At 39.9% G+C, this 25,711-nt stretch overlaps 1 protein-coding gene, 1 long non-coding RNA gene and 4 other non-coding genes across 6 annotated transcripts in view; 2 read left to right on the forward strand and 4 right to left on the reverse strand.

Annotated features, from left to right (window-relative positions):
• Positions 1-870: 870 nt before the first annotated feature.
• Positions 871-943, reverse strand: Trnav-aac. Its single transcript has one exon. It is a non-coding gene; the product is annotated as a tRNA-Val (tRNA).
• A 144-nt stretch (positions 944-1,087) lies between these two features.
• Trnav-aac lies at positions 1,088-1,160 on the forward strand. Its single transcript has one exon. It is a non-coding gene; the product is annotated as a tRNA-Val (tRNA).
• A 1,402-nt stretch (positions 1,161-2,562) lies between these two features.
• Positions 2,563-2,635, reverse strand: Trnav-aac. The gene has a single exon. It is a non-coding gene; the product is annotated as a tRNA-Val (tRNA).
• A 2,445-nt stretch (positions 2,636-5,080) lies between these two features.
• Positions 5,081-5,153, forward strand: Trnav-aac. Its single transcript has one exon. It is a non-coding gene; the product is annotated as a tRNA-Val (tRNA).
• Positions 5,154-10,344: 5,191 nt separating this feature from the next.
• LOC118767963 lies at positions 10,345-12,564 on the reverse strand. The gene is made up of 2 exons (XR_005003883.1): positions 11,932-12,564; positions 10,345-10,974 (listed from the first exon to the last, which is right to left on the reverse strand). It is a non-coding gene; the product is annotated as an uncharacterized LOC118767963 (long non-coding RNA).
• Positions 12,565-16,288: 3,724 nt separating this feature from the next.
• The window catches only part of LOC115224441 (SMC5-SMC6 complex localization factor protein 1-like), a 92,890-nt gene continuing 83,467 nt past the window's right edge, over positions 16,289-25,711 (reverse strand). Inside the window, exons 15-20 of the mRNA XM_029795344.2 lie at positions 23,298-23,449; positions 21,790-21,861; positions 20,070-20,204; positions 19,155-19,280; positions 17,950-18,093; positions 16,289-16,882 (exon numbers count right to left, since the gene is read on the reverse strand). Coding sequence (XP_029651204.1) covers positions 16,440-16,882; positions 17,950-18,093; positions 19,155-19,280; positions 20,070-20,204; positions 21,790-21,861; positions 23,298-23,449 — 1,072 coding nt within the window. The 3' untranslated portion in view covers positions 16,289-16,439. The remainder of the gene's footprint in view (positions 16,883-17,949; positions 18,094-19,154; positions 19,281-20,069; positions 20,205-21,789; positions 21,862-23,297; positions 23,450-25,711) is intronic.

Raw genomic sequence — 25,711 nt, forward strand, 5'->3', positions numbered from 1 at the left:
GCTTTTTTTTTTTTTTCATTTTTATGAGGTGCAAGAATGTTGGTGAAAACTTAACATACCCAATCAAAGGGGTTCCTGCAACCACACCTCCTTGCTTTGCTTCCCCATAACTTTCAGAAAGAGGATACTTTTTTTGAACGAAAATTTTTTTTTATAAATACCTTCAAAATGGGGGTATATTCAGAGTACGCCGGTATTTGTAGTGAACATTTTTTCAGCGTGAGTGGGGAAGAGAGAGCTCCCTTTTTTTCTCTGAAATTTAATAGGAAACAGCATCGACTTGTGTTAATTATCCGAAAGAACTCTCTGTCTTCATCACTCACGCTGAAAAAATGCTCACTAAAAATACCGACATACTTGGAATATAGCCCGTTTTACTCTTTTACTTGTTTCAGTCATTTGACTGCGGCCAAGCTGGAGCACCGCCTTTAGTCGAGCAAATCGACCCCGGGACTTATTCTTTGTAAGCCCAGTACTTATTCTATCGGTCTCTTTTGCCGAACCGCTAAGTGACGGCGACGTAAACACACCAGCATCGGTTGTCAAGCAATGCTAGGGGGACAAACACAGACACACAAACATACACATACACATATACACAATATATATACATATATACGACGGGCTTCTTTCAGTTTCCGTCTACCAAATCCACTCACAAGGCTTTGGTCGGCCCGAGGCTATAGTAGAAGACACTTGCCCAAGATGCCACGCAGTGGGACTGAACCCGGAACCATGTGCAAAAAAAAAATCCTCTTTCTGAAAGTTATGGGGAAGCAAAGCAAGGAGGTGTGGTTCTTTGATTAGGTATGTTAAGTTTTCACCAACATTCCTGCACCTCATAAAAATGCAAAAAAAAAAAGTCCTAATAGGTTCCAGCGAGTTTCGAACTCACGACCTTCTGCGTGTTAAGCAGATGTGATAACCACTACACCATGGAACCTTGACAAGAGAAATGTGCAAATTTAAAGACTATACAGATGTACATGTCAACAGGGCTCACACGTAAATACCCACGTGTGTTATGTGTAAAGTTGCGTCTATACACGTGTGTATAGTCTTTAAATTTGCTCTCTTCTCTTGTCAAGGTTCCATGGTGTAGTGGTTATCACATCTGCTTAACACGCAGAAGGTCGTGAGTTCGAAACTCGCTGGAACCTATCAAGGCATTTCTTTTGTTTATTTTATGAAATGTAGGGATGTCAGTAAAATATTAATCCAGCTTTTGTCTCACGGTGTATGAGATCCGCTGGTCGACCCAAGCATTTCTACCCATAGATTACTCTGTTGAAAGAACAACAAGGAAATTTCACTTATGGCAAAAAAAATATAGAGAGAGGCGGCGCAGGAGCGGCTGTGTGGTAAGTTGCTTGCTTGCCAACCACATGGTTCTGGTTCAGTCCCACTGCGCGGTGCCTTGGGCAAGTGTCTTCTACAATAGCCTCGGGCCGACCAAATGATGATGATAATGATGATACGTATGCGTGCATGCGTGTGTGTGTGTGTGTGTGTGCACGTCGCACTAGTCCGCGTGTACCTTTGCGTTTGTCCCACATTGCTTGACAATCGGTGTCGGTTTGTTTACGTCCCAGTGATAAGAGTTACCAGACTAAAAAAATAAGTACTGGGTCGATTTGATTGACTATAAAGGCCCTTCAAAGCTATAAACCAGTCTGGCTATAGTTCAATGATTAAAACAGGTGAAAGAGAGCATACTATCACACGTGTGTCCCACTGGCCTCCACCGACTTCGCGGTAAATTTTTACAAGTACACCCTTCGCAGTAAATTTACCGACTTTGCTTCTTCATGATTTTTGGAGAGAGGGATAGTTTTTAGTGAAATTTTCTGCAACTATCCTTGAGATGGTGTAGATTCTGATCATATCGGAATTTAATGAGAAAAGAGAAAACTTGTGGGCGTGCACCCATACATACTGACACACATCACACATACTCTTTTCTCTTTTACTTGTTTCAGTCATTTGACTGCGGCCATGCTGGAGCACCGCCTTTAGTCGAGCAAATCAACCCCGGGACTTATTCTTTGTAAGCCTAGTACTTATTCTATCGGTCTCTTTTTGCCGAACCGCTAAGTGACGGGGACGTAAACACACCAGCATCGGTTGTCAAGCGATGTTGGGGGGTCAAACGCAGACACACAAACACACACATATATATACATAGATACAACGGGCCTCTTTTAGTTTCCGTCTACCAAATCCACTCACAAGGCTTTAGTCGGCCCGGGGCTATAGCAGAAGACACTTGCCCAAGGTGCCACGCAGTGGGACTGAACCCATGTGGTTGGTTAGCAAGCTACTTACCACACAGCCACTCCTACGCCTACATGTACAAAATTGAAATATAGAAAAAAAAATTATAAGTACCAGTACGTATATATACGTGCCCACTATTTAATTTATTTACACCATTAGAAAGGTATTTATAGAAAACTTCATTAAAAAATATCCATTCTTATTTCCAAGTTAGGAGGAAACAAACCTAGCGGACGTGGAGCAGACTTCAACATCCTCATGATAAAGAGAAAAAAATGTTTACCTAGGTTCCAGCGAGTTTCGAACTCACGACCTTCTGCGTGTTAAGCAGATGTGATAACCACTACACCATGGAACCTCAACGAAGGTAACCATGCAAATTTAAAGATTATAGACACAAATATATATCGCGCACGCTCGCACGCATACATATGCATTCTAGATTTATATGCGAGGATGTCCCAATAAAAGTTTACTTCGTAATCATAATATCCAGGTGTAATCTCACTGCTTTATTTTATTAATGTCCTTCAACGCGATAATTGTTTTGGTACTCGAACGGCTGAATGCTTCGCGATCCATTTTTATAGCGCTTATTGACAACAATTCGGATGTATTTAGGTATGTGTATATAATGTGCTGGCGAATGTGTACCTACAAGTGTTAGGATTGTACATTTTGTGTGTCCTTGCTTTGACCTGGCGTGATAGTTGTAGATGAGTGTCACCGTCATACAAGCAGTGTTATTCGTTTTCTAATAGCCAGTCTAAACTTGTCTGTCCATGCGAAAATATTACCTTGCTTAGAAACTGATAATGAGGACTGGTAGACGGGAAGGACAGTAGAAAATATGCCTCGAATAAGCCTGAAAAAGTGGACGTTAAAACAATGATGTTGATGACGATGATGATGATGATGGTGATGATGATGATGATGATGGTGGTGGTGGTGGTAGTGGTGGTGGTGGTGGTGATGATTATGACGACGACGACGACGACGATGATGATGATGTTGATGAGGATGATGATGATGATGATGATTATGACGACGACGACGATGATGATTATGACGACGACGACGATGATGATGGTGTGTGTGTGTGTGTGTGTGTGTGTGTGTGCTTTTGAGTTTGTGTGCGTGTGCCTTTGAGTTTGTCCCCGCATCGCTTGACAACCGGTGTTAGTTTGTTTACATCACAGTAAAACAACAACAAAAAAAAAGGTACCGATAGAATAAATTCTAGACTTGTAAAATAAAGGGTCAACCCAAAATAAGCAGAGGGATCGATTTGATAAGCTATGCCCCATTTTGGTCGCAGTTCGATGAATGAAACGAGTAGAAGAGTGATACGTTTTTGAGAGCATAGATTACGGTTATGTTGATAACATTAATATTCTTTTAAAGGTAGTTTGGATCCTCGTTCTTACACAATTATTCCCCGACTCCGATTTTGTCCCGTCATAACTTTTAGAAACTTGGATATTTCTTACTGAAATTTTCTATATATACTTTTCAGATTGTATAGATTATGAAGACATCGGAATTTAAAAAGAAAGGGCAGGGATCTTTTCTTTTTGAAGGCCAGATTTTCCTAGAAGGCCAGATTTTCCTAGAAAAGATCCAAGGGCATTCTTTCGATATAACTCGACAAAATCAAAACAGTTTATTCCGGTATTTCCGTGGAAGCAAATAACAGTTCGATTCTGTTTTCTGCTTGGAAATTTGCGGATTGGATCTTTTCCTTTTGAACGGCACTTTTCAACACAATTTCTAATTAACTAAACACTTCAAAACTTCGTATACTGGTAGAATGTGTCAAAATAAAACATTTTTTTTCTCTTAGCTTTCTTGATAAAATTGTAATTTGTTTGTTTAACGTAGTTTAATTTTACACACACACACAGGTAAGAACAAATATGCAAGGCTTTTTTTTTTTCTTTTAAAGTTTAAAATGAGACATTGTTGGCATATATCTTCGTTATATCTATACTCCACAACCGACGGAAATACCCGAAGTGAAATTATTTGATTTTGTCGAGTTATATCGAAAGAATGCCCGAATATGTATCTCAGCAAAGTTTCATAGAAAAATATGCATTTTCTTTATAAAGTTACGACGAAACATCGCTGAGGGAGCACCATCTGAAGTTAGGACGACCTAATTGTGGCTGTGTGGTAAGTAGCTTGCTTACCAACCACATGATTCCGAGTTCAGTCCCACTGCGTGGCACCTTTGGCAAGTGTCTTTTACTAAAGCCTCGGGCCGACCAAAGCCTTGTGAGTGGATTTGGTAGACGGAAACTGGAAAGAAGCCCGTCGTATATATGTATATATGTGTGTGTGTGTATGTGTGTTTGTCCCCACAACATCGCTTGACAACTGTTCATTGCCCGGTTGTCAATGCAACATTCGGAACAAGTCTCCAGTCTGAGTATAACTTTCTCCCCGACCTGTCTTAAAGAAGCAGTGAAAAGTTATAGACAGTATTTTTGCTCTGAATAATCATTTAAAAGTAAAATATTGCCGAAAAACGATGGTGAGAAAACATTTTGAAAGAGAAGATATTATAAGCAAGGGAATTAATCAGTAAAATCTAAAAGGTATTGATTTGTTGCAGCGTCCTTGTGAAATCTAATTAAACGAGCAAATTAGATCAGTAAATTATTATAAGCTTTAATATTTATTTAATTCTCCATACATAAATGTAAAAGTATAAAATGTAAACAAAAACCGAAGTTGATAATACGATATAAATAATGCAAACAACAATATATACTTTAAATTTGCCAAAGTCTAACGTCAAGGTTCCATGGTGTAGTGGTTATCACATCTGCTTAACACGCAGAAGGTCGTGAGTTCGAAACTCGCTGGAACCTACGAGTGACGTTTTTTTTTTTTCATTTTATATCGTTAAAGATTTCATTTAGTAATATACAAGTTTGATTTCAACCCTCTCTGACGTTTCTTTCTCACAACATCCAGAGAAATTTTTTTTTAATTGACATTTTCAGCAAATACGCTCCAAATGATGTATGTTAAGATTGTTGGGAAAGCTTTTTTTTTTTTAACGAGTGTGGGGTAGGAGGTTTCTCAAGGTTCACAAAAGTCGGCTTTGTTATCTCATAACTTTCAGAAAAATTGATATTTCTTCATGAAATAAAGGAGTGGCTGTGTGGTAAGTAGCTTGCTTACCAACCACATGGTTCCGGGTTCAGTCCCACTGCGTGGCACCTTGGGCAAGTGTCTTCCACTATAGCCTCGGGCAGACCAAAGCCTTGTGAGTGCATTTGGTAGAGGGAAACTGAAAGAAGCCCATCGTATATCTGTATATATATATATATATATCTGTGTGTGTGTGTGTATGTATATATATATATACTTAGCAGTATTTCATTTGCCGTTATGTTCTGAGTTCAAATTCCGCCGAGGTCAACTTTGCCTTTCATCCTTTTGGGGTTGATAAATTAAGTGCCAGTTATGTACTGGGGTCGATGTAATTGACTTAATCCCTTTGTCTGTCCTTGTTTGTCCCCTCTATGTTTAGCCCCTTGTGGGCAATAAAGAAATAAGAAATAGGTGTCTCGATATTGAGGAGATACATGGTTACCCAGTCAGAGGGGGGAGAGAGAGAGTAATCAAGAATGAGAGAGAGAGAGAGAGAGAGAGAGAGAGAGAGAGAGAGAGAGAGAGCAAAGCCATTCAGAAAGTCCCACAGGCCACAGTTTGTCCATGACAGGGTAACAAACCACTATAGAATAGCTAAGCTGTTTGAAACTGAATCCACATTGTCAAACAATTCCTCAGTCTATTGTTTTAGCCTTTTACACTCAGAGATGTAAAAGATTAAAACAATAATGGGAATGTGTTGAGCTCTTGATCATTCTCAGGGTATTTTTTGATTGAGTCTGATCAAGGATCAAGAAACCTATTGTTCAAACTTAACCTACTTTAGTCAGCAAGTTATAAAAATACAAGCAAGGAATTACCTTTCTCTTTTTGGGCAATCATCTCTGGACAGACAGCAACTCTGTCAGTATGCTGGTCAATGCATGTGAAGGTAGAACTCTTAACTCTTTAGCATTCAGATTATTCCATCAAACATAATGCTTATTGATTCCCATTGATTTGAATTAATCATGCATTATCTCATATCTTCAAGATCTTGATGGTGTAATTACTTAATGTAGAATAACATTGTAGGGTAGGTGTGAGAGCCTGGATCTGGTCAGTTTGAACATAAAACAGATTAGCTATTTTGGCCGGATATGGCCAGTTTAAATACTAAAGGGTTAATGTATCATTCTGCCTTGATTGTTTTACTCTGTCTTTCTCTTCAGCAGCAGAGTGGTGAAGCTAGCTCCCACACACAATGACAATGGAACCAGAGACAAATATTCCATTGCAACTATAAACAATGCGTGTACACATAAACAACTCAACACAGCTGTATATTCCTTATGTATTGCATAGACTAATACTGATTTCAAATTTTGACACAAGGCCAGCAATTTCAGGTTAGGGGGGTAAGTCGATTACATTGACTCCCCCCAGTTTTCAACTGGTACTTACTTTATTGACTCTGAAAAGGCTAAAAGGCAAAGTCGACTTCTGCGGGATTTGAACTCAGAACGTAAAGAGGGTCGAAATGCTGCTAAGGACTTGCCCATCGCAATAACAATTCCCTTTGTCCCCTTCATGCTCTTCTTATATTGGTTTCACATTTTGGCACAAGGCCAGCAATTTTGAGGGGAAGAGGATGAAGTCAATGACATCTTCTTAGGTCCATTGGTGCCTTTGAGCAACACATCAGGCAGTCAGTAAGCACCAACTATCTCCATCTCTGGCTAACAGGTATGCTTCTTCCCAGGTGATGTTCGGTCCGCGTTAGCCTTCTTTGAAGATACTACACCATGTCTTCCTAGGCCAGCTTCGTTTTCTCTTAGCTTCCAGCAGCATCCAGCCTATGGCTGTTTTGGCAAGCCTCTGACAGCCTTAGTATGTGTCCAGCCATTCTCATTCATCATTTGGTTACAATTGCATTCAGGGGCATGCAATTCTTGCTGCTTGGAAAATGTCTTCATTTGTCACTCTGTCTTGATAAATGATTCTTAGGATCTTTCTGAGGTACCACTGATGAAATATGTCGAATTAGCAGGTGATTTTTGCCATCATCTTCCAGGTCTCAGCTGCATAGATCACTATTGGCAGTATTCCTGTTTTGTACTGACAATCTCCATACTTACGTTATTGCTACACCAAAGTGTTGTCAGTCTTCTAAATACTGCCACTGCCTTGCCAATTCTGCAGCTTACATCTGCTTAGCAGTTTCTACAACTCAAGCTGCTGCATTAGAATAGAGTATGGATACAGTGTGGAGGCGTGTGGCTTAGTGGTTAGGGTGTCAGCATCGTGATCGTAAGATTGTGGTTTCGATTCCTGGACTGGGTGACACATTGTGTTCTTGAGCAAAACTCTTCATTTCACGTTGCTCCAGTCCACTCAGCAGGCAAAAATGAGTAACGCTGCGATGGACTGGTGTCCCATCCAGCTGGGGAACACATACGCCATTGAAACCGGGAAACTGGGCCCATGAGCTTGGCTAAGCTTTAAAAGGGCGCATTTATTTATTTTATTTTATGGATACAGTGGTTTTCTTAAGATTGTCACTGGAGTAAGACAAGGCTGTCTCCTGTCACCAATGTTATTTCTGATGGTCATCAATTTTGTTATGCTAAGATCAATGGTGGAACTAGCTGTAGGCATACCAAGGATGGTGAGGGACCAGCTGACTGACTTGGATTTTGCTGATGACATCGCTCTGCTCGCTGAGAATCGAGAGAGAGAGAGAGAGAGAGTGTGTGCATGTCAATGTGCACGCACGTACAAATGTGTGTGTGTGTTTCACTTTGGCTTAACATTGTGGGATGATTGTAAATGACACGGTCACAAACGGTGCTCTTCATTTCCGATATTCTGTGCAACCACATCTGGTTTTTGGAGAAATATTATTACCTTGCTTGGAAACAGGTGAGGGTTGGTGATAGGGAGGGCATCCAGCCACTGAAAATCCTTTGCAATAATCTCTGTCCGATGTATGCAAGCATGGAAAAGTAAATGTGATGATGATGGCGATGATGATATGTATGAATATGCAAACACCTTATAATTTTTTTTAATAATCTTTTTTAATATACAGCAGACATTTTTATTGACCAACAACAAGAATAATAAAACTTTGTTCAAAGAAATAAATTTTATTTTCATATTTTGTGTGTGTGTGCGCGCATACACACATACATGTATGTGCATGAATATTTTTTTTTTTATGCGCCATTTTCAAGCCTAGCCAGGCTCATGGGCCCGGTTTCCCAGTTTCTGTGGTGCATGTGTTCCCCCCAACTGGACGGGACGCCAGTCCATCGCAGCGTTACCCAAGAAACAGGAAGAGAGAGTGAGAGAAAGAGTACAACAGGGGTCGCCATCCCACCCCACTGCCAGAGCCTCATGGAGCTTTAGGTGTTTTCACTCAATAAACACACACAACGCCCGGTCTGAGAATCGAAACTGCGATCCTCCGACCGCGAGTCCACTGGGCCATTACACCTCCACGTGCATGAATATACAAACACTTATTTTTAAAAACATTATGGATGAGGACAGCTGCCTCAAGAAGTGCCGATATCCAATTGCGGGAGGATCCCGTTGAAGAGGTAGATCCAGGAAGACATGGAACAAGCTGTTGAAATGTGATCTTTGGATGTCGACTCTCGTGATGGCGATGTCAAGTGACCAAGACTTCTGGTAAATTGCTGTGCTTGAGAAGACAAGCTAAGTGGAATCATGGTCATGGCCTAGAGCTGGTAACATGTGAATGGTACCCATGCCGGTAACATATAAAAGGCACCCAGTGCAGTCTATGGAGTGGTTGGCATTAGGAAGGACATCCAGCTATAGAAACCAGGCCAAGACAGACTGGAAACATTACAGCCCTCTAGACTACCATCTCTGCTCAAACTGTCCAACCTATTCCATCATGGAAAACGGATGTTATATGATGATGATGATGATGATTAGACATTTTTACAGAACAACCATAACAAAATTTTGATGGAATCATGGTCATGGCCTAGTGCTGGTAACATGTGAATGGCACCCATGCCGGTAATATATAAAAGGCACCCAGTGCAGTCTACGGTGTGGTTGGCGTTAGGAAGGGCATCAAGCTATAGAAACCAGGCCAAAACAGACTGGAAACAGTACAGCCCTCTAGACTACCATCTCTGCTCAAACCGTCTAACCCAGGGGTGGGCAAACTTTTTTGATCGCGGGCCGCACAGTGCGTCTTTGGAACCTTGGCAGGCCTCATTTATAAAAATCGAGTGAAAATATTTTTGAAGGCAGTTATAGACCTATAAACACACGATTGATTGAAAGGAAATTTTGTGAAATATTCCTCTCGGCGGGCCGCATGAAAACCTATGGCGGGCCGTAGTTTGCCCACCCCTGGTCTAACCTATTCCATCATGGAAAACGGATGTTATATGATGATGATTAGACATTTTTACAGAACAACCATAACAAAATTTTGATCGCAGAAATAAGTTTTATTTGCATATGCAAAAAATATAAACAAACATTTCAAACTAATATAGCAAAACAAGTCAAAAGAAACGTCTTAAATTTTCAAAATGTAACCACTTTATACATACACATATATATATACATATATACACACATAAACATCTATATATATATATGTATACACACATATACATCTATATATATATACACACATACAAACATCTATATATATTTATATACACACATACATCTATATATATTTATAGACACACATACACACAAACATCTATATATATTTATATACACACATACACACAAACATCTATATATATTTATAGACACACACACATACACAAACATCTATATATATATATATATATATACATACACCACACACACACAAACATCTATATATACACGCATAAATGTATATATATATATATGTATATATATACACACACACATATATATGTATATATTTATGCGTTTGTTTGTTTTTTTTTTTTTAGCCCTGATGCAAATGCATTCCAACCTTGACCACCACATCCTTTCCTCAGGCATTGCAATATCTAGGAGTGCATCCTTCACTTTGTATTCTCATTCTCAAGATTGTATAGTGTGAACGCAAGAGAGTTTTGGCTGCTATTTTCAGCTTGATGAACATTACAGCAACCCCAGTGTCGGGGTGTACACTTGAATGTCTTATATTACATAAATGCGCATATGCGTGTGTGTGAGAGAGAGAGAGAGAGAGAGAGAGAGAGAGAGAGAGTGTGTGTATGTGTGTGTGTGTGTGTGTGTGTGTGTGTGCGCAGGAGTGGCTGTGTGGTAAGCAGCTTGCTTACCAACCACATGGTTGCATTTTGTTTTTTGTTTTCTTATCTGAGAAAAATCTGGCTTTAAAGCTATACAGTGTTAAAAAAATAACAAAAAAAAAAACAAACAACAGCACAGCAATCTTCAGAGCAGGACAATTCCCTTTTGCCTTCTTCTTCTGAAGAATATGGTGACTTTAACACTATATGTCTTTGACCCTTCAGCATTTAAGCCAGCCATATCAGGCTGAAATCTTCTACATGTTTTATGTTCAAACTGACCAGGTCTGGCCACTTATACCTATTTCTTTACTACCCACAAGGGGCTAAACACAGAGGGGACAAAACAAGGACAGACAAACGGATTAAATCGATTATATCGACCCCAGTGCATAACTGGTACTTATTTAATCGACTCCGAAAGGATGAAAGGCAAAGTCGACCTCGGCGGAATTTGAACTCAGAACGTAGCGACAGACGAAATACCTATTTCTTTACTACCCACAAGGGGCTAAACACAGAGGGGACAAACGGATTAAATCGATTATATCGACCCCAGTGCGTAACTGGTACTTATTTAATCGACTCCAAAAGGATGAAAGGCAAAGTCGACCTCGGCGGAATTTGAACTCAGAACGTAGTGGCAGACGAAATACCTATTTCTTTACTACCCACAAGGGGCTAAACACAGAGGGGACAAACAAGGATAGACAAACGGATTAAATCGATTATATCGACCCCAGTGCATAACTGGTACTTATTTAATCGACTCCGAAAGGATGAAAGGCAAAGTCGACCTCGGCGGAATTTGAACTCAGAACGTAGCGACAGACGAAATACCTATTTCTTTACTACCCACAAGGGGCTAAACACAGAGGGGACAAACGGATTAAATCGATTATATCGACCCCAGTGCGTAACTGGTACTTATTTAATCGACTCCGAAAGGATGAAAGGCAAAGTTGACCTCGGCGGAATTTGAACTCAGAACGTAGTGGCAGACAAAATGCCTATTTCTTTACTACCCACAAGGGGCTAAACACAGAGGGGACAAACAAGGACAGACAAACGGATTAAATCGATTACATCGACCCCAGTGCGTAACTGGTACTTATTTAATCGATCCCGAAAGGATGAAAGGCAAAGTCGACCTCGGTGGAATTTGAACTCAGAACGTAGCGGCTGACGAAATACCGCTAAGCATTTCACCCAGCGTGCTAACGATTCTGCCAGCTCGCCACCTTCCGGCCACTCATACTTACCCTACACAATGTCATTCTAATAATATACTGTCACATCATTGAAATCTAGAAGCAGCGAGATAATGCATAATTAATTCTAACTAATTTGAATAAATAAGCATTAAGTTTGATAGAATTATCTGAATGCGAAAGGGTTAAGGAGATTTCATTTTTTTTTTCCTCAGATGAAAAACCACATTTGTAGTGTGTGTGTGTGTGTGTGTACACGTGTATAAGGAAAAGGATTAGAAACAATCCAAAACTGACATTGTAGGGCACCAAAATGTGGGATTTTCCTTGCAAGTCAATGTAACAGCCAAACCTCTCTCTCTCTCTTCACTGATATCAAGAAAAAGAAAGTCAAATGCCATGTGAGAAGTTTCCAAAAGCGAAGCTATACTACGAAGACAGATTGTCCTCAGTGAGGAGATATGGTGGTCAAGGGCTGACCTTTGACAAAAACCTATGCAAGGCAGGGCATCTTAGTCGTATAGGTACAATGAACAAGAACCTGAGAGAAGGATGACAGTAGCTGAGGAACTGTGATGGTGGGAAGATAGTGGTGTTATGATTATTGGTGGTGGTGGTCGTGGTGGGAAAATGGTGTTATGATTACTGGTGGTAGTGATGGTGGTGGTGGGAAAATAGTGTTATGATTATTGGTGGTGGTGGTGTGGTGGTGGTGGTGGTAGTGGTGGGAAAATGGTGTTATGATTACTGGTGGTGGTGGGAGGATAATGGTGTTATGATTATTGGTGGTGGTGGTCGTGGTGGGAAAATGGTGTTATGATTATTGGTGGTGGTGGTCGTGGTGGGAAAATGGTGTTATGATTATTGGCGGTGGTGGGAAAATAGTAGTGTTATGATTATTGGTGGTGGTGGTCGTGGTGGGAAAATAGTAGTGTTATGATTAGTGGTGGTGGTGGTCGTGGTGGTGCCAGTGATGGTGGTAGAATTATGTATGCTGCAATTCTTTCATGCCATTTATGGTAAATGCTTCTTCACACATCATTGTTAGTAGAAAGAATAACAAGAACACAAAGATTGCATGTGACAGAGAGAGAGAGCTGATGTGCATGCAAAACAAGTACAGTGTGCATCAGAGGTAGTGTGTGAGATAGAAAGAGAGAGAGAGAGAGAGAGGAAAATGTATGGAAGCGCTTTGCCATTTTGTTACCATATTTCTTATTTCTTTACTGCCCACAAGGGGCTACACACAGACGGGACAAACAAGGACAGACAAAGGTATTAAGTTGATTATATCGACCCCAGTGTGTAACTGGTATTTATTTAATCGACCCCGAAAAGATGAAAAGCAAAGTCGACCTTGGCGGAATTTGAACTCAGAACGTTAAGACGGACGACATACCGCTAAGCATTTTGCCAGGCGTGCTAACGATTCTTATTTCTTTACTGCCCACAAGGGGTTACACACAGAGGGGACAGACAAACGGATTAAATCGATTATATCAACCCCAGTGCGTAACTGGTACTTATTTAATCGACCCCGAAAGGATGGAAAGCAAAGTCGACCGTGGCGGAATTTGAACTCAGAATGTAACGGCAGACAAGATACGGCTACACATTTCGCCCGGCATGCTAACGTTTTTGCCAGCTCGCCACCTTTAGCCATATTTCTGTTGAAATACAACCTAATTATTGCAATTAATTTTGAAAATTCACTAGAATTTACTAAAATATCTTTGTCATTATGAAACTGGTAATTGGAACATAAATGAACATGGAAGCTTAGAGAGAGAGAGAGAGAAAGAGAGAGAGAACGTTTTTAGGGAAATCTCATAATACCATGGTTCTAACAGGAATATGACAATCATAAAATTGATTTTGTTGTTTAGCCCAAGGTCAGCTCTGTTCCTGTAGACCTGTGATGAAAGGCATTCCAGCAATCTTCTTATTATCCTCTTTGAGGTCTGAGGGAGATTTAGCTGCTATTTCTGGCAGGTTGTACAAGTGAGCACAAAGTTGTTTCCTCATTTATTGTGTTTTTTTTTTAAAAAAAAGGGATTAAAGAAAAGATACTGCAGTCCACTGCTGGACATAGCCCTCTTCACATCTGAAGATTTCTGGCTGTATCAGTAACTTGATGCTAACTGCACAAGTAATTCTTACCAGTTGAATGGACTGGAGTAACAAAGTAAAGTACCTTTTTTTCAAAGACACAATGCACCTACTAGACCAGGAATCAGTCCTAAAACCTTATGGCTAGCTGGTCACCTAAACCTTAGGTCACATGCGTACTTGTGATGCTTTAAACTAAAGTACCATGCTCAAGAAGAAACAGAGGATATGCAGAGACAGATCAAACTGTAATGACAGTTTGCGACGATTTCATCTCAATCGAAGGAGAGGGGGCTTTCTCCGTCCGGGTTGCGGATCCGTGGAATAAGATGCCGACGACCGCTCGGTTCAAAGTCTCTCTTGACCAGAAATGGCCTGAACTCTTTGCATGAATATCCTCCCTGTACATAACTCCATGTCCCCCTACATGGCCTTGCTTTTTGCTTTTTGAGCCAAAAAATTAACTTAACTGTCTGTCCTACTGCAGACATCCTCTTCAATGGCAGAAGCACACTAAAGTACACATACAGCCTATGTTGCATAGCAGTTGGTAATGAGAAGGGCATCCAGCCCCAACTTTAATTCCCAGTCAGCCTTAATCAGCAGACCTATGATCATAGGCATTCCAACTGTGACCCTCTTGTGCAGGGAAGTGAAGTGAAGACCACACTATCCAATGTGTCCTTTTCTAGGATAATAGTGTGTGATTTAAGGGAGATTTGGTTACTATTTCCAGCATTGATCGACCGCATAAAGGTTCCCATTGCAAGTTAGACAACGTACAGAAGAATGGATGATGGCAAATTTCACGACAAATATTTGGTTATTTTTCTCGAACCCACCAAGTGAGTACTAAGAAGGATATGAGAAGTTGTGGTATTCAAGCATTTCCTCTCCTATAAAAGACTTAGCAACACAAGCATAAAGAAACAGTTAACTAAAACCAACAAGAGGTCCTGTAGGTGGCTACTCCATCTGCTAGAAATAACAGCCAAATCACTCCTACTATCTTGAAAAAGAGCACAACTTAAATAATATTACTTTAGACATAGAACTGGACTGTCTTTTATCAAAGGACTGTTCAAACGAATTTGACCCAGGGTTAAACAATTCGACTGAATACTAGTATACAATTTTTATAATCAATATTGGATTCCTTTTATACTGGATGGCCACGAACCACATCTTCCACCTATTGCCTCAATAGTACAACTTATGATCGTGATGATAATGATAGTGATGATGCTGCTGAAAGGGGGGGGGTAAAAATCGATTTATTAACCAGAAAAATTAAGAAAAAGTTATCAAAAGTAACAAAGGTAAAAAAAAAAAAATTTGTTGATAATAGCATCATGAAGAGGATGATGATGATGATAATGATGATTATGTTTTCCATTTATACACTCGCTAACAAACCATTGTATTTCACTAAGCAATGTGTGTGAGTGTGTGTGTGTATGTGTTTATGTGTGTTCGTTTTTCGATACTAGAAAGCAAAACAATGAAAAAAAAAAAAAAAAAAAAACAGCAACTAAATTCCATCCAACTCCAGTTCCATCATGAAACACCAGTGTACATGTATACACACACATATACATACATGCACAGATGCATGCACACACACACACAAACATGTGTGAATGTATATATATATATATATATATATATATACATATATATATATATATATATATATATATATATCTTAAAATGCTTTCTACTCTCTTACATGCAATCTTGGAATATTTAGAAAGGGATATTGCAGTCCACACTGCGGGGACGTGGCCCTCTTCACATCTGAAGAATCTGGGGACAATATCAGTAACTCAATGCTAACCGCATAAGTAATCCTTGCCGGCTGAATGTACAGGAGCAACATGAAGTAAAATGCCTTGAGGGACATAAAAAGTTTTTATCTTGTATGTGTGTGTGCAAATATATATTTATATATATATATATTAATTATAATAAAGGGTTAATTGCAACAAGTTGCTCAAAACCACATACCGAAAATATTAGAAATAGCAGCCAAATTGATCGCTATTTCTCCTACTAATAAAAAAAAAAAAATTAAAAAAAGTAGGAGAAATAGTGATCAATTTGGCTGCTATTTCTAATATTTTCGGTATGTGGTTTTGAGCAACTTGTTGCAATTAACCCTTTATTATAATTAATATAATTCTTACCAAATATGGTCTTTTCCATACCGATAAATCTACTAGGTGAAATTTATTAATTTTTTTTAATTAATTATATTTCACCCTTTTTTGTATGTATATATATATATATATATGCATACATACATACATGTTTGTATATACATTTATTTATAAGTATATATACATATTTATACAGGCACACTTACACACACACACACATACACATACACACACACACACATACACACATGTAAGGGACACAATTGCTGGTCCCTTCATTCTCTCAGCTACTCAATTAATTCAAACAGGAGAAATAAACGTTTAAGATGTGTTGGGAATTTCGGTAACATCTCCTTCAGTTTTAGCTCTATCTTGTAGATGTTGTAGACGGTGGTGATGTCTTTGATGAAGACGTCCAAGTAGGCGTCCGACACACACTGCGTCTGCTGGCATTCTCCTGTCGACCCGTCAGCGTCAACGGCCGAATGTGAACAGTCATTTCGGTGACATTTACATGGGTCGGTTGACGCCTCGCTGTCACACAGCGACAGCGACATTGACGGTTCGTGACGGCTTTGCTTGGCCTTCGCCCTCCAGGTGATGTATGGCAGCTGGGCAGTATTGAGGTAACAACGGATGAGATGGAACACAAAACAGGAATACTTCTCGATCTGGGAGTACGTGAGCTTTGCAACAGTCTCTGAATTATTTGGGCATGGAGGTTTCACATCTGAAAGAAAGATGAAAGAACTGAGAAAGCAAATTTTAGACAAATTTCACATCATCCAATCAATGTTTATCATTTATGCCTTAACCCTTTAGTGTTTAAACCGGCCATATCCGGCCAAAATATTCTACCTATTTTATGTTCAAACTAGTCAGATATAGTCATTCATAGCTACCTTATTGTGTCATTTTAAGAATAAAGAATCACATCATTGAAATCTCAAAGCCATGAAATGATGCAAGATTAATTTTACATGGTGTGAATACATAAGCTTTACATTTGACAGAATAATCTGAATGCTAAAGGGTTAATTAAAAGAAGGGAGGTTTAACTGGTAACAAATTAAAATTTACTCCCCTTTAACTATTGATTCAAATGCGTCTATCTTTTATCCTTTATCTTTTATTGGATCATCCCTTAAATAATGCAGCTTTTTTCAATCGCATGAATTAAAATTCGGAGGGGGGCAGGACACACTACCTGCATCAACTTGCTATAAAAGCAGGTAATAATTTTACCAGGCGCAGGAGTGGCTGTGTGTTAAGTAGCTTGCTTACGAACCACATGGTTCCGGGTTCAGTCCCACTGCATGGCACGTTGGGCAAGTGTCTTCTACTAGAGCCTCAGGCCGACCAAAGCCTTGTGAGTGGGATTGAACCTGGAACCATGCGGTTGGGAAGTAAGCATCATACCACACGCTCATGCCTGCACCTATATATATAAAAAGCACCCACTACACTCTCGGAGTGGTTGGCGTTAGGAAGGGCATCCAGCTGTAGAAACTTTGCCAGATAAGACCGGAGCCTGGTGCAGCCTTCTGGCTTCCCAGATCCCCAGTCGAACTGTCCAACCCATGCTAGCATGGAGAACGGACGTTAAACGATGATGATGATGATGATGATGATATAGGCACACATGCCATTGAGTTATATCCTTTAGGTGGACTTAGCCATTCATGTGACCAATACTTGGTCATATGGCCATTTAAGGCAGAGTTCTAGTAAGGCCAGCGTCCTATGACTGAAACCAGTAAATGAATATAAAAAAAAAAAGAACTATTCAATTCTCACCGATTATATCCGAATGATTTGATTGGTTAATGGAATTGTTGGCATCAGGAAGAAATGTATTCAGAACAGCAACCATTTCTTCTGTGGTGGCCAAGTCAAGTGGTGTGGCACCATCAATGGTCTTCAACTGGAGCAGTTTTGGTCCTTCCAATAACAAAAGTAATGAACAGATACAGAAATAATCACGTAAAACAACATCGGATGATAACAAAAAGACATCAACATATCCAAATTCTTCATTAACCTCAAAGGAAATGTAAAGAATCATATAGTAACGAAACATTATTTTATGCCTTGTTTTCCATGCTGGCATGGGTAGAATGGTTCGACAGGATTTAACGGATCAGAGAACCTTATTTTGACCCTATGTCTCCTTTCAGACATGGTTTCTAGAACTGAATGCCCTTCATTAACACCAATCACTTTACAGAAAGGACTGGATCTTGTCTTGTCTTGTCTTGAGACAGCATTCACCCGGGGTGGGTTGAGCTGGCTTCATTCATCCTCAATGCTGCATCTCTCACAAACGCCAACCAGGCCTGGCCATTTGAACAACACACACAATTATGTATCAAAAAGTTGAGGCAGTTGTCTTAGGGTCGCAACACACAGGCAACATGTGTTTCGTTAGCAATATAATGATTAAAGGATTAATAAAGTTCACAAGTTTAGATGTTAAATTCATATGCCTTGAAGAAACAGAAATAAAAGACCCCCTTCGGTCATGAATGACCATGGGATTGCACCTAGAAAGTTACCCTCCTAGACACAAGTCCAGGCAAGGTTGTTTATGGAAGACCAGCAGTCGCCCATGCATACCAGCCTCCCCTCTCCACACCACCAGTGTTATCCAAGGGAAAGGCAAAGGTCGATACAGCTTGGCACCAGTGACGTCACAACTCATTTCTACAGCTGAGTGAACTGGAGCAACGTGAAATAAAGTGCCTTGCTCAAGAACACAACACGCAGCCCGGTCCAGGATTCGAGCTCACAACCTCACGATCGTAAGCTCAACGCTCTAACCACTGAGCCATGGAGAAACAGAAATACAGATGTATAAACTGAAGGCCTTCTTAGGAGACAGTTTAAATCTCTCTCTCTCTCTCTCTCTGATGTATGGATTTGATGAAAGCCTCAAAACGTTGAAACTGATGTCTCCTCACACTATCTGAACTTATCCAAATTTGCAAAACTCTCCTATTTACCTTTGTACTTGAGCAAGAGCTGGGCGCAAGCAATGCTTTCATTCAAAACTGCATCATGCAGTGGGGTGATGAGGTCTTCAGCTGTAGCACAGACATCAACCCTGGTACTTTGGGGTTGACTGTAACCTTTAAACAAACAAAAACAAAACAAATATTAACTTCTAGCATCATTATCATCTGCAAAGTCGTCCTGTTAAGTTAAGTTAATTTTTTGGCTCAAAAAGCAAAAGCAAGGCCATGTAGGGGGACATGGAGTTATGTACAGGGAGGGTGTTCATGCAAAGAGTTCAGGCCATTTCTGGTCAAGAGAGTCTTTGAACCGAGCAGTCTTCGGCATCTTCACTATCTCATCCGGCAGCTTATTCCACGGATCCGCAACCCGGATGGAGAAAGCCCCTCTCCTTCGATTGAGATGAAATCGTCGCAGATAGAGCTTTTCGGAGTGACCCCGCAGCCGACGCTCTGGAGCAGGAGTGAAGAACAGCTCTTTCAAGAGGTTACACTTTCCGCTTATGATGTGAGCAAGAATGAGATCACCACGGCGGCTGCGTTTTTCTAGAGAATAAAGGTCGAGCATCTTCAGCCTTTCTTCATAAGATAAATGCTTGAGACCAAGAACCATGCGGGTAGCCAGCTTCTGGACTCTTTCGAGATGCTGTATGTCTTTGAGGAGATAAGGAGAAGAGGCTTGAATCCCGTACTCCAATATGGGAGATCACCATGTTGCACACATATGGTTGTGATGCATGTGCCTGGTGTGCCCTTATCTGACAGGTAGTCATGATGGGTATACTTGGCTTCGTATATATTACCCCAGTGTCACTTTGATGGCATGCACTGCTCTCTCACTCAATAATAATAATAATAACAACAACAACGAAGCAGGAGAAGAAAGTTTAAAAGAAGAAAACTTACAAGCACTAAAGTATGAGTTGATGGTCCGCACACGGTTGAAGTTGAGAAGCTCAGTGACACATTCAGGGTGGTTGTGGTTACAGGCCTCATGGAGGGGTGTCCATCCATTGTTGTCTGTAGCATTCACATCAATGCCTGCAAAATAGTAGTAGTAGTAGTAGTATGTAATCCCAAAAACATTTTAATCTGTAAACATTATCAAAACTACTTTTAAATGTACCTAATAGCAAATACCTTTTACGGTCATCTTAATGGTCACACTACCATCGTACCATCAAATTACTTTTTAAAACAAACTTCTAGTTTTCCAGTATTTTGACAGACATTCTCTAGAACAGTGGTTTTCAACCAGGGTTCCGCCAGTACAGTCCAGGGGTTCCGCAAGAAGTTACAAAACTGCTAAAATCGGCAGTAATTTTTAATTCTCCTGTGCAGATATGTGTGCATAAGACAATTAAATTATTGCACAGGGGTTCCTCGAGCCAGTGGAATGTTTCCGTGGGGTTCCGCTCCAGCAAAAAGTTTGAAAAGCACTGCTCTACAACAATACTCTGTGCAAAACCAAATATATGGTATCCTAGTCATAACATTGACTTGAACTTCTAACCTGTCTCATGAGGTCTCTGGGTGAGGCTTGGAGTCAACTTGTACAATCACAAAGCAAAAGCCAAACATTTAATAATAATAATAATAATAATAATAATAATAATAATACCATGAGAGCTAGCACTCAAACCAAATGACCTCGCCTGCCTAGAATCGAACTCAGAATCTTCGGGTTAGTAGCCCACGCTCTTAAGCATATGGCGTAGTGGTTAAGAGCACGGGCTACTAACCCCAAGATTCCCAGTTCAATTCTAGGCAGTGACCATAATAATAACAACAACAACATCTAAAAAAATACCTTAGGAATGAGAACCCAAGTTCAAAATTTCCCCCAAATACCTGATGAAGGCTGGAGGGTATATCAGCCGAAGCATTATGTTAACAACAAACAAGATGAGGACAAATATCCGTCAAATATAAATAATGTAAATAATGAGTTGAAAATATTTACATGAAGAGTCTAACAAAACTATCAGATTCCTTGAAATTTGCATGGTGGCCTCTATTATCAGTTCTGTGAGTGATAATGGATATTTATATCCACAGGTAAAAAAACAGGTACAAAACCACAGCAGATGGGGCTGCATATATTTTTGTTGCCTGATTCAAAGCAGGTAAACAGTGCACATGAATTTACATCAATTGATGTTATGGGATTAATACTAATACAATCAATATAGACAATTAACTAATTAATTGTGTTAACAACAAACAGGAGTGGCTGTGTGGTAAGTAGCTTGTTTACCAACCACATGGTTCCGGGTTCAGTCCCACCGCGTGGCACCTTGGGCAAGTGCCTTCTACTATAGCCTCGGGCTGACCAAAGCCCATCGTATATATATATATATATATATATATATATATGTATATATATATATATATGTGTGTGTGTGTGTTTGTGTGTCTGTGTTTGTCCCCCTAGCATCGCTTGACAACCGATGCTGGTGTGTTTATGTCCCCGTTACTTAGCGGTTCGGCAAAAGAGACCGATAGAATAAGTACTGGGCTTACAAAAGAATAATTCCCGGGGTCGATTTGCTCGATTAAAGGTGGTGCTCCAGCGTGGCCGCGGCCAAATGACTGAAACAAGTAAAAGTGTAAAAGTGTGTCTTACCTGGTAGTGTCAGCAAGTCACGCACCTGATCAACATCATTCTTCATACAGGCTATGTGCAGTTTTGTTTCACCTTCACCAAAGAAAGAGAAAATATTTGATAAAAGATTTTCAGTAAATCAAGTAGTAGTAGTTATTATTATTATTATTATGTAAGGTGGTAAGGTGGCAGAATTGTTAGCACGCTGGGTGAAATACTTAGTGGTATTTCACCCACCGCTATGTTCTGCATTCAAATTCTGCTGAGGTCCACTTTGCCTTTCATCCTTTTGGGGTCAATAAATTAAGTACCAGTGAAACACTAGGGTTGATGTAATTGACTTAACCCCTCCCACCAAATTTCAAGCCTTGTGCCTATAGCAGAAAGGATCATTATTATTATAATTATGTGAGAGAGTAATGCATGCCATCAATATATGAAGCCCAATATACCGATCGTGACTATCTGTGTGTGACATGGTGACCCCGTATCAAGATAAACAGCACATCACCTTGCAGGTGGAGCCCAGTTGGAATTTTCTTCAGGTTCAGTATCCCATAATACTCAAAAGGTCCTTGAATAATGGTTGTTTAAGGATGATGAATGAAACACCCATCTTTCCAGGGATGAATTATTCAAACACCAAAGAATTCCTCTCAACACTCCCCTACTACCCCGGTATATGATGAGGACAAATATCCATCAAATGTAAATAATGTAAATAAAGCACTTCTGCTGTTTGCTATAGCAATCAAACATAACTACAGGAACTAGAGGGAGTGAGTATTTAACCCTTTATCATTCAGATTTATCAAATGTAATGGCTCTTCATCCACATCTCCTAAAATTAATCATATAGGCATAGGAGTGGCTGTGTGGTAAGTAGCTTGCTTACAAACCACATGATTCCGGGTTCAGTCCCACTGCATGGCATCTTGGGCAAGTGTCTTCTGCTATAGCCCCGGGCTGACCAATGCCTTGTGAGTGGATTTGGTAGACGGAAACTGAAAGAAGCCCGTTGTATATATATGTATAGATATATATATATGTATGTGTGTGCGTATATGTTTGTCCCCCCAACATCGTTTGACAACCGATGCTGGTGTGTTTACGTCCCCGTAACTTAGCGGTTCAGCAAAAAGACCAATTGAATAAGTACTGGGCTTACAAACAATAAGTCCCGGGGTCGATTTGCTTGACTAAAGGTGGGGCTCCAGCATGGCCGTAGTCAAATGACTGAAACAAGTTAAAAGAGTATAGTATTTCAATAGCTTCAAGATTTTGAAGATGTGATTATTTTAGCATAACATGTAGGGTTATCAACTGCTATTTCCAGCAAAAACTGGGACCTTGAGAGGCTGGATTTGGCCAGTTTCAACCTCAAACAGGTAGAATATTCGGGCCTGACACGGACTGACAAATGCTAAAGGTTTAAAAACAACAAGCACATCAAAATGTGACCAAATGTCTCAATCAAAACGAAGGACAACATATATTTGAAACGGAGTTCATAAAAACGCAAAATTTACCTTTATAGTTTCTCTTGTTAACATTGCGTGCCAGCCGCTTTGTTAGAAACATCTTGTTGACAGGAGAGAGCCGAGAAGGCGACTGTGAATTAGACTCATTCTCAGACGTCAACTGGCAATTTGTTGAATCTTCTGCTAGTACATTATGTGATCTACAAACCAAAAATACAATATATAACAAAATACATATATACACATATATATATTGCATACATACATTTATACATTCTATAACATATTTTAAGTTGGTGAGCTGGGCGAAATGCTTAGTGGTATTTCGTCCGTCTTTACATTCTGAGTTCAAATACCACCTATGTAGAAATTGCCTTTCATCCTTTTGGGGTCGATAAATTAATTACCGATTGCATACTGGGATCAATCTAATCAACTGCCCTCCCATCCCCACCCCCAAAAGTTTTGGGCCTTTTGCCTCGAGTAGAAACAGATTCTATAACATATTTTATTCCAGGAGATGACAAGTTCAAAAAGAAGCTATGCCTGGCCACTTAGAAGAAAGTACTCAAAGCCCAATCTGAGAGTTGATGAAAAATATTTAATCCATAATTGTTAGGCACAGGAGTTGCTGTGTAGTAAGTAGCTTGCTTACAAACCACATGGTTCCGGTTCAGTCCCACTGCATGGCACCTTGGGCAAGTGTCTTTTACTATAGCCTCGGGCCGACGGAAACTGAAAGAAGCCCGTCGTATATATGTATGTGTGTGTGTTTGTATGTCTGTGTGTCCCTCCCTCAACATCGCTTGACAACCGATGCTGGTGTGTTTACGTCCCTGTCACTTAGCGGTTCGGCAAAACAGACCGATAGAATGTCCTGGGGTCGATTTGCTTGACTAAAGGCGGAGCTCCAGCATGGCCACAGTCAAATGACTGAAACAAGTAAAAGAGTTAGTCTGATAAACTATATATTGTTTCTATGTCTCATTGAGAACTAAAGTGAAACAGAAAACCATATTTTGTTGGACTAACAATTATGGATTAAATATATATATGTATGTATGTGTTCTTATATATATATCTAGCGTCGAATGGTTATCAACTGCTATTTCCAGCAAAAACTGGGACCTTGTTGTGCCACTATTTCCAATTTATAATTCTACCTTTACGGTGCTTTATTCCGCTGGAAAACAATACTATTGTATTGTAATAATATGTAGCGCATATCTTAAATTTAGTCTTTTCAGTAGACCTAGCCGATGAGGACCAATCATTTTTATGATAATAAACACATTCTGAAAAGTCTGAGCACTAGGTTGTCCATTTCTCTGGCATTCTTCCCAGAGGTAAGATGAAAATTTTTTATGTTCGCCACCTGCACACACAACTTTTGCCTCTACGTATTTAGTGAAGCTTTACCTAGCATTGAATGGTTATCAACTGCTGTTTCCAGCAAAAATTGGTACCTTGTAGTGCAACCATTTCCTATATACATGGGTATATATATGCATATATATATATATATGTGTGTGTGTATATGTGTGTGTGTATATGTGTGTAAATAAATATAAATCATTATCATCGTTTAGCGTCTGCTTTTCATGCTGGCATGGGTTGGACGGTTCAACTGGGGTCTGGGAAGCCAGAAGCCTGCACCAGGCCCAGTCTGATCTGGCAATGTTTCTACGGCTGGATGCCCTTCCTAACGCCAACCACTCCATGAGTGTAGTGGGTGCTTTTTACGTGCCAGGCGAGGCTGGCAAACGGCCACGATCGGATGGTGCTTTTTACGTGCCACCGGCAGTAATGGTAAGACAACAAAAGAATGAATGAGACCTAGAGGAATTTATCTGTAACTAGCAGTATCGCCCGGCGTTGCTCGGGTTTGTAAGGGAAATAACTATATAAGCATTTTTAGAGATGTAAAGTATAATAGCCATCTCAATATGGCTAACCACAAAGGGGGGGGGTGTTACTATAGCTTTTTACGGTCTGAGATTTAATAATAAATTTTTAGAGAGTTACTTCCCTTATATATGCCAAAAATGCATTAAAAATGTGAAAAATTGATCGTAAATTTTTTTTTAAATCATAGACTCATCGTAGACGCGCGCTAATACCCAGAAGGGCTCGATATGTATCACGACTATAAGATACCCGGTTTTGGTTGAACTGCACCGCAAAATGTGGGAGTAGTTAGGAATCTAAATCGTAGGAGACAGACAGCACACAACCTCACTTTTATATATAAAGATATAATATGTGACAATTATTCAGTTGCCATAATGAGACTGAGTTTTGGATGTCAGGGCAGAAAACTGCTCTGGCATCTCGTCAGTTATTGAGGCAATCAAAAAAATGCTATGAAAATGATCGTTAAACAAAGGGAAATTACTCTGTAATTGACCATTATTAAGACAAAAGAGATATTAGAATGACTGTTAAATAAGGGGAAAAAAACC

Source organism: Octopus sinensis, linkage group LG25 (genome assembly GCF_006345805.1).
Source record: "Octopus sinensis linkage group LG25, ASM634580v1, whole genome shotgun sequence".
NCBI classification, from domain to species: Eukaryota; Metazoa; Mollusca; class Cephalopoda; order Octopoda; family Octopodidae; genus Octopus; species Octopus sinensis.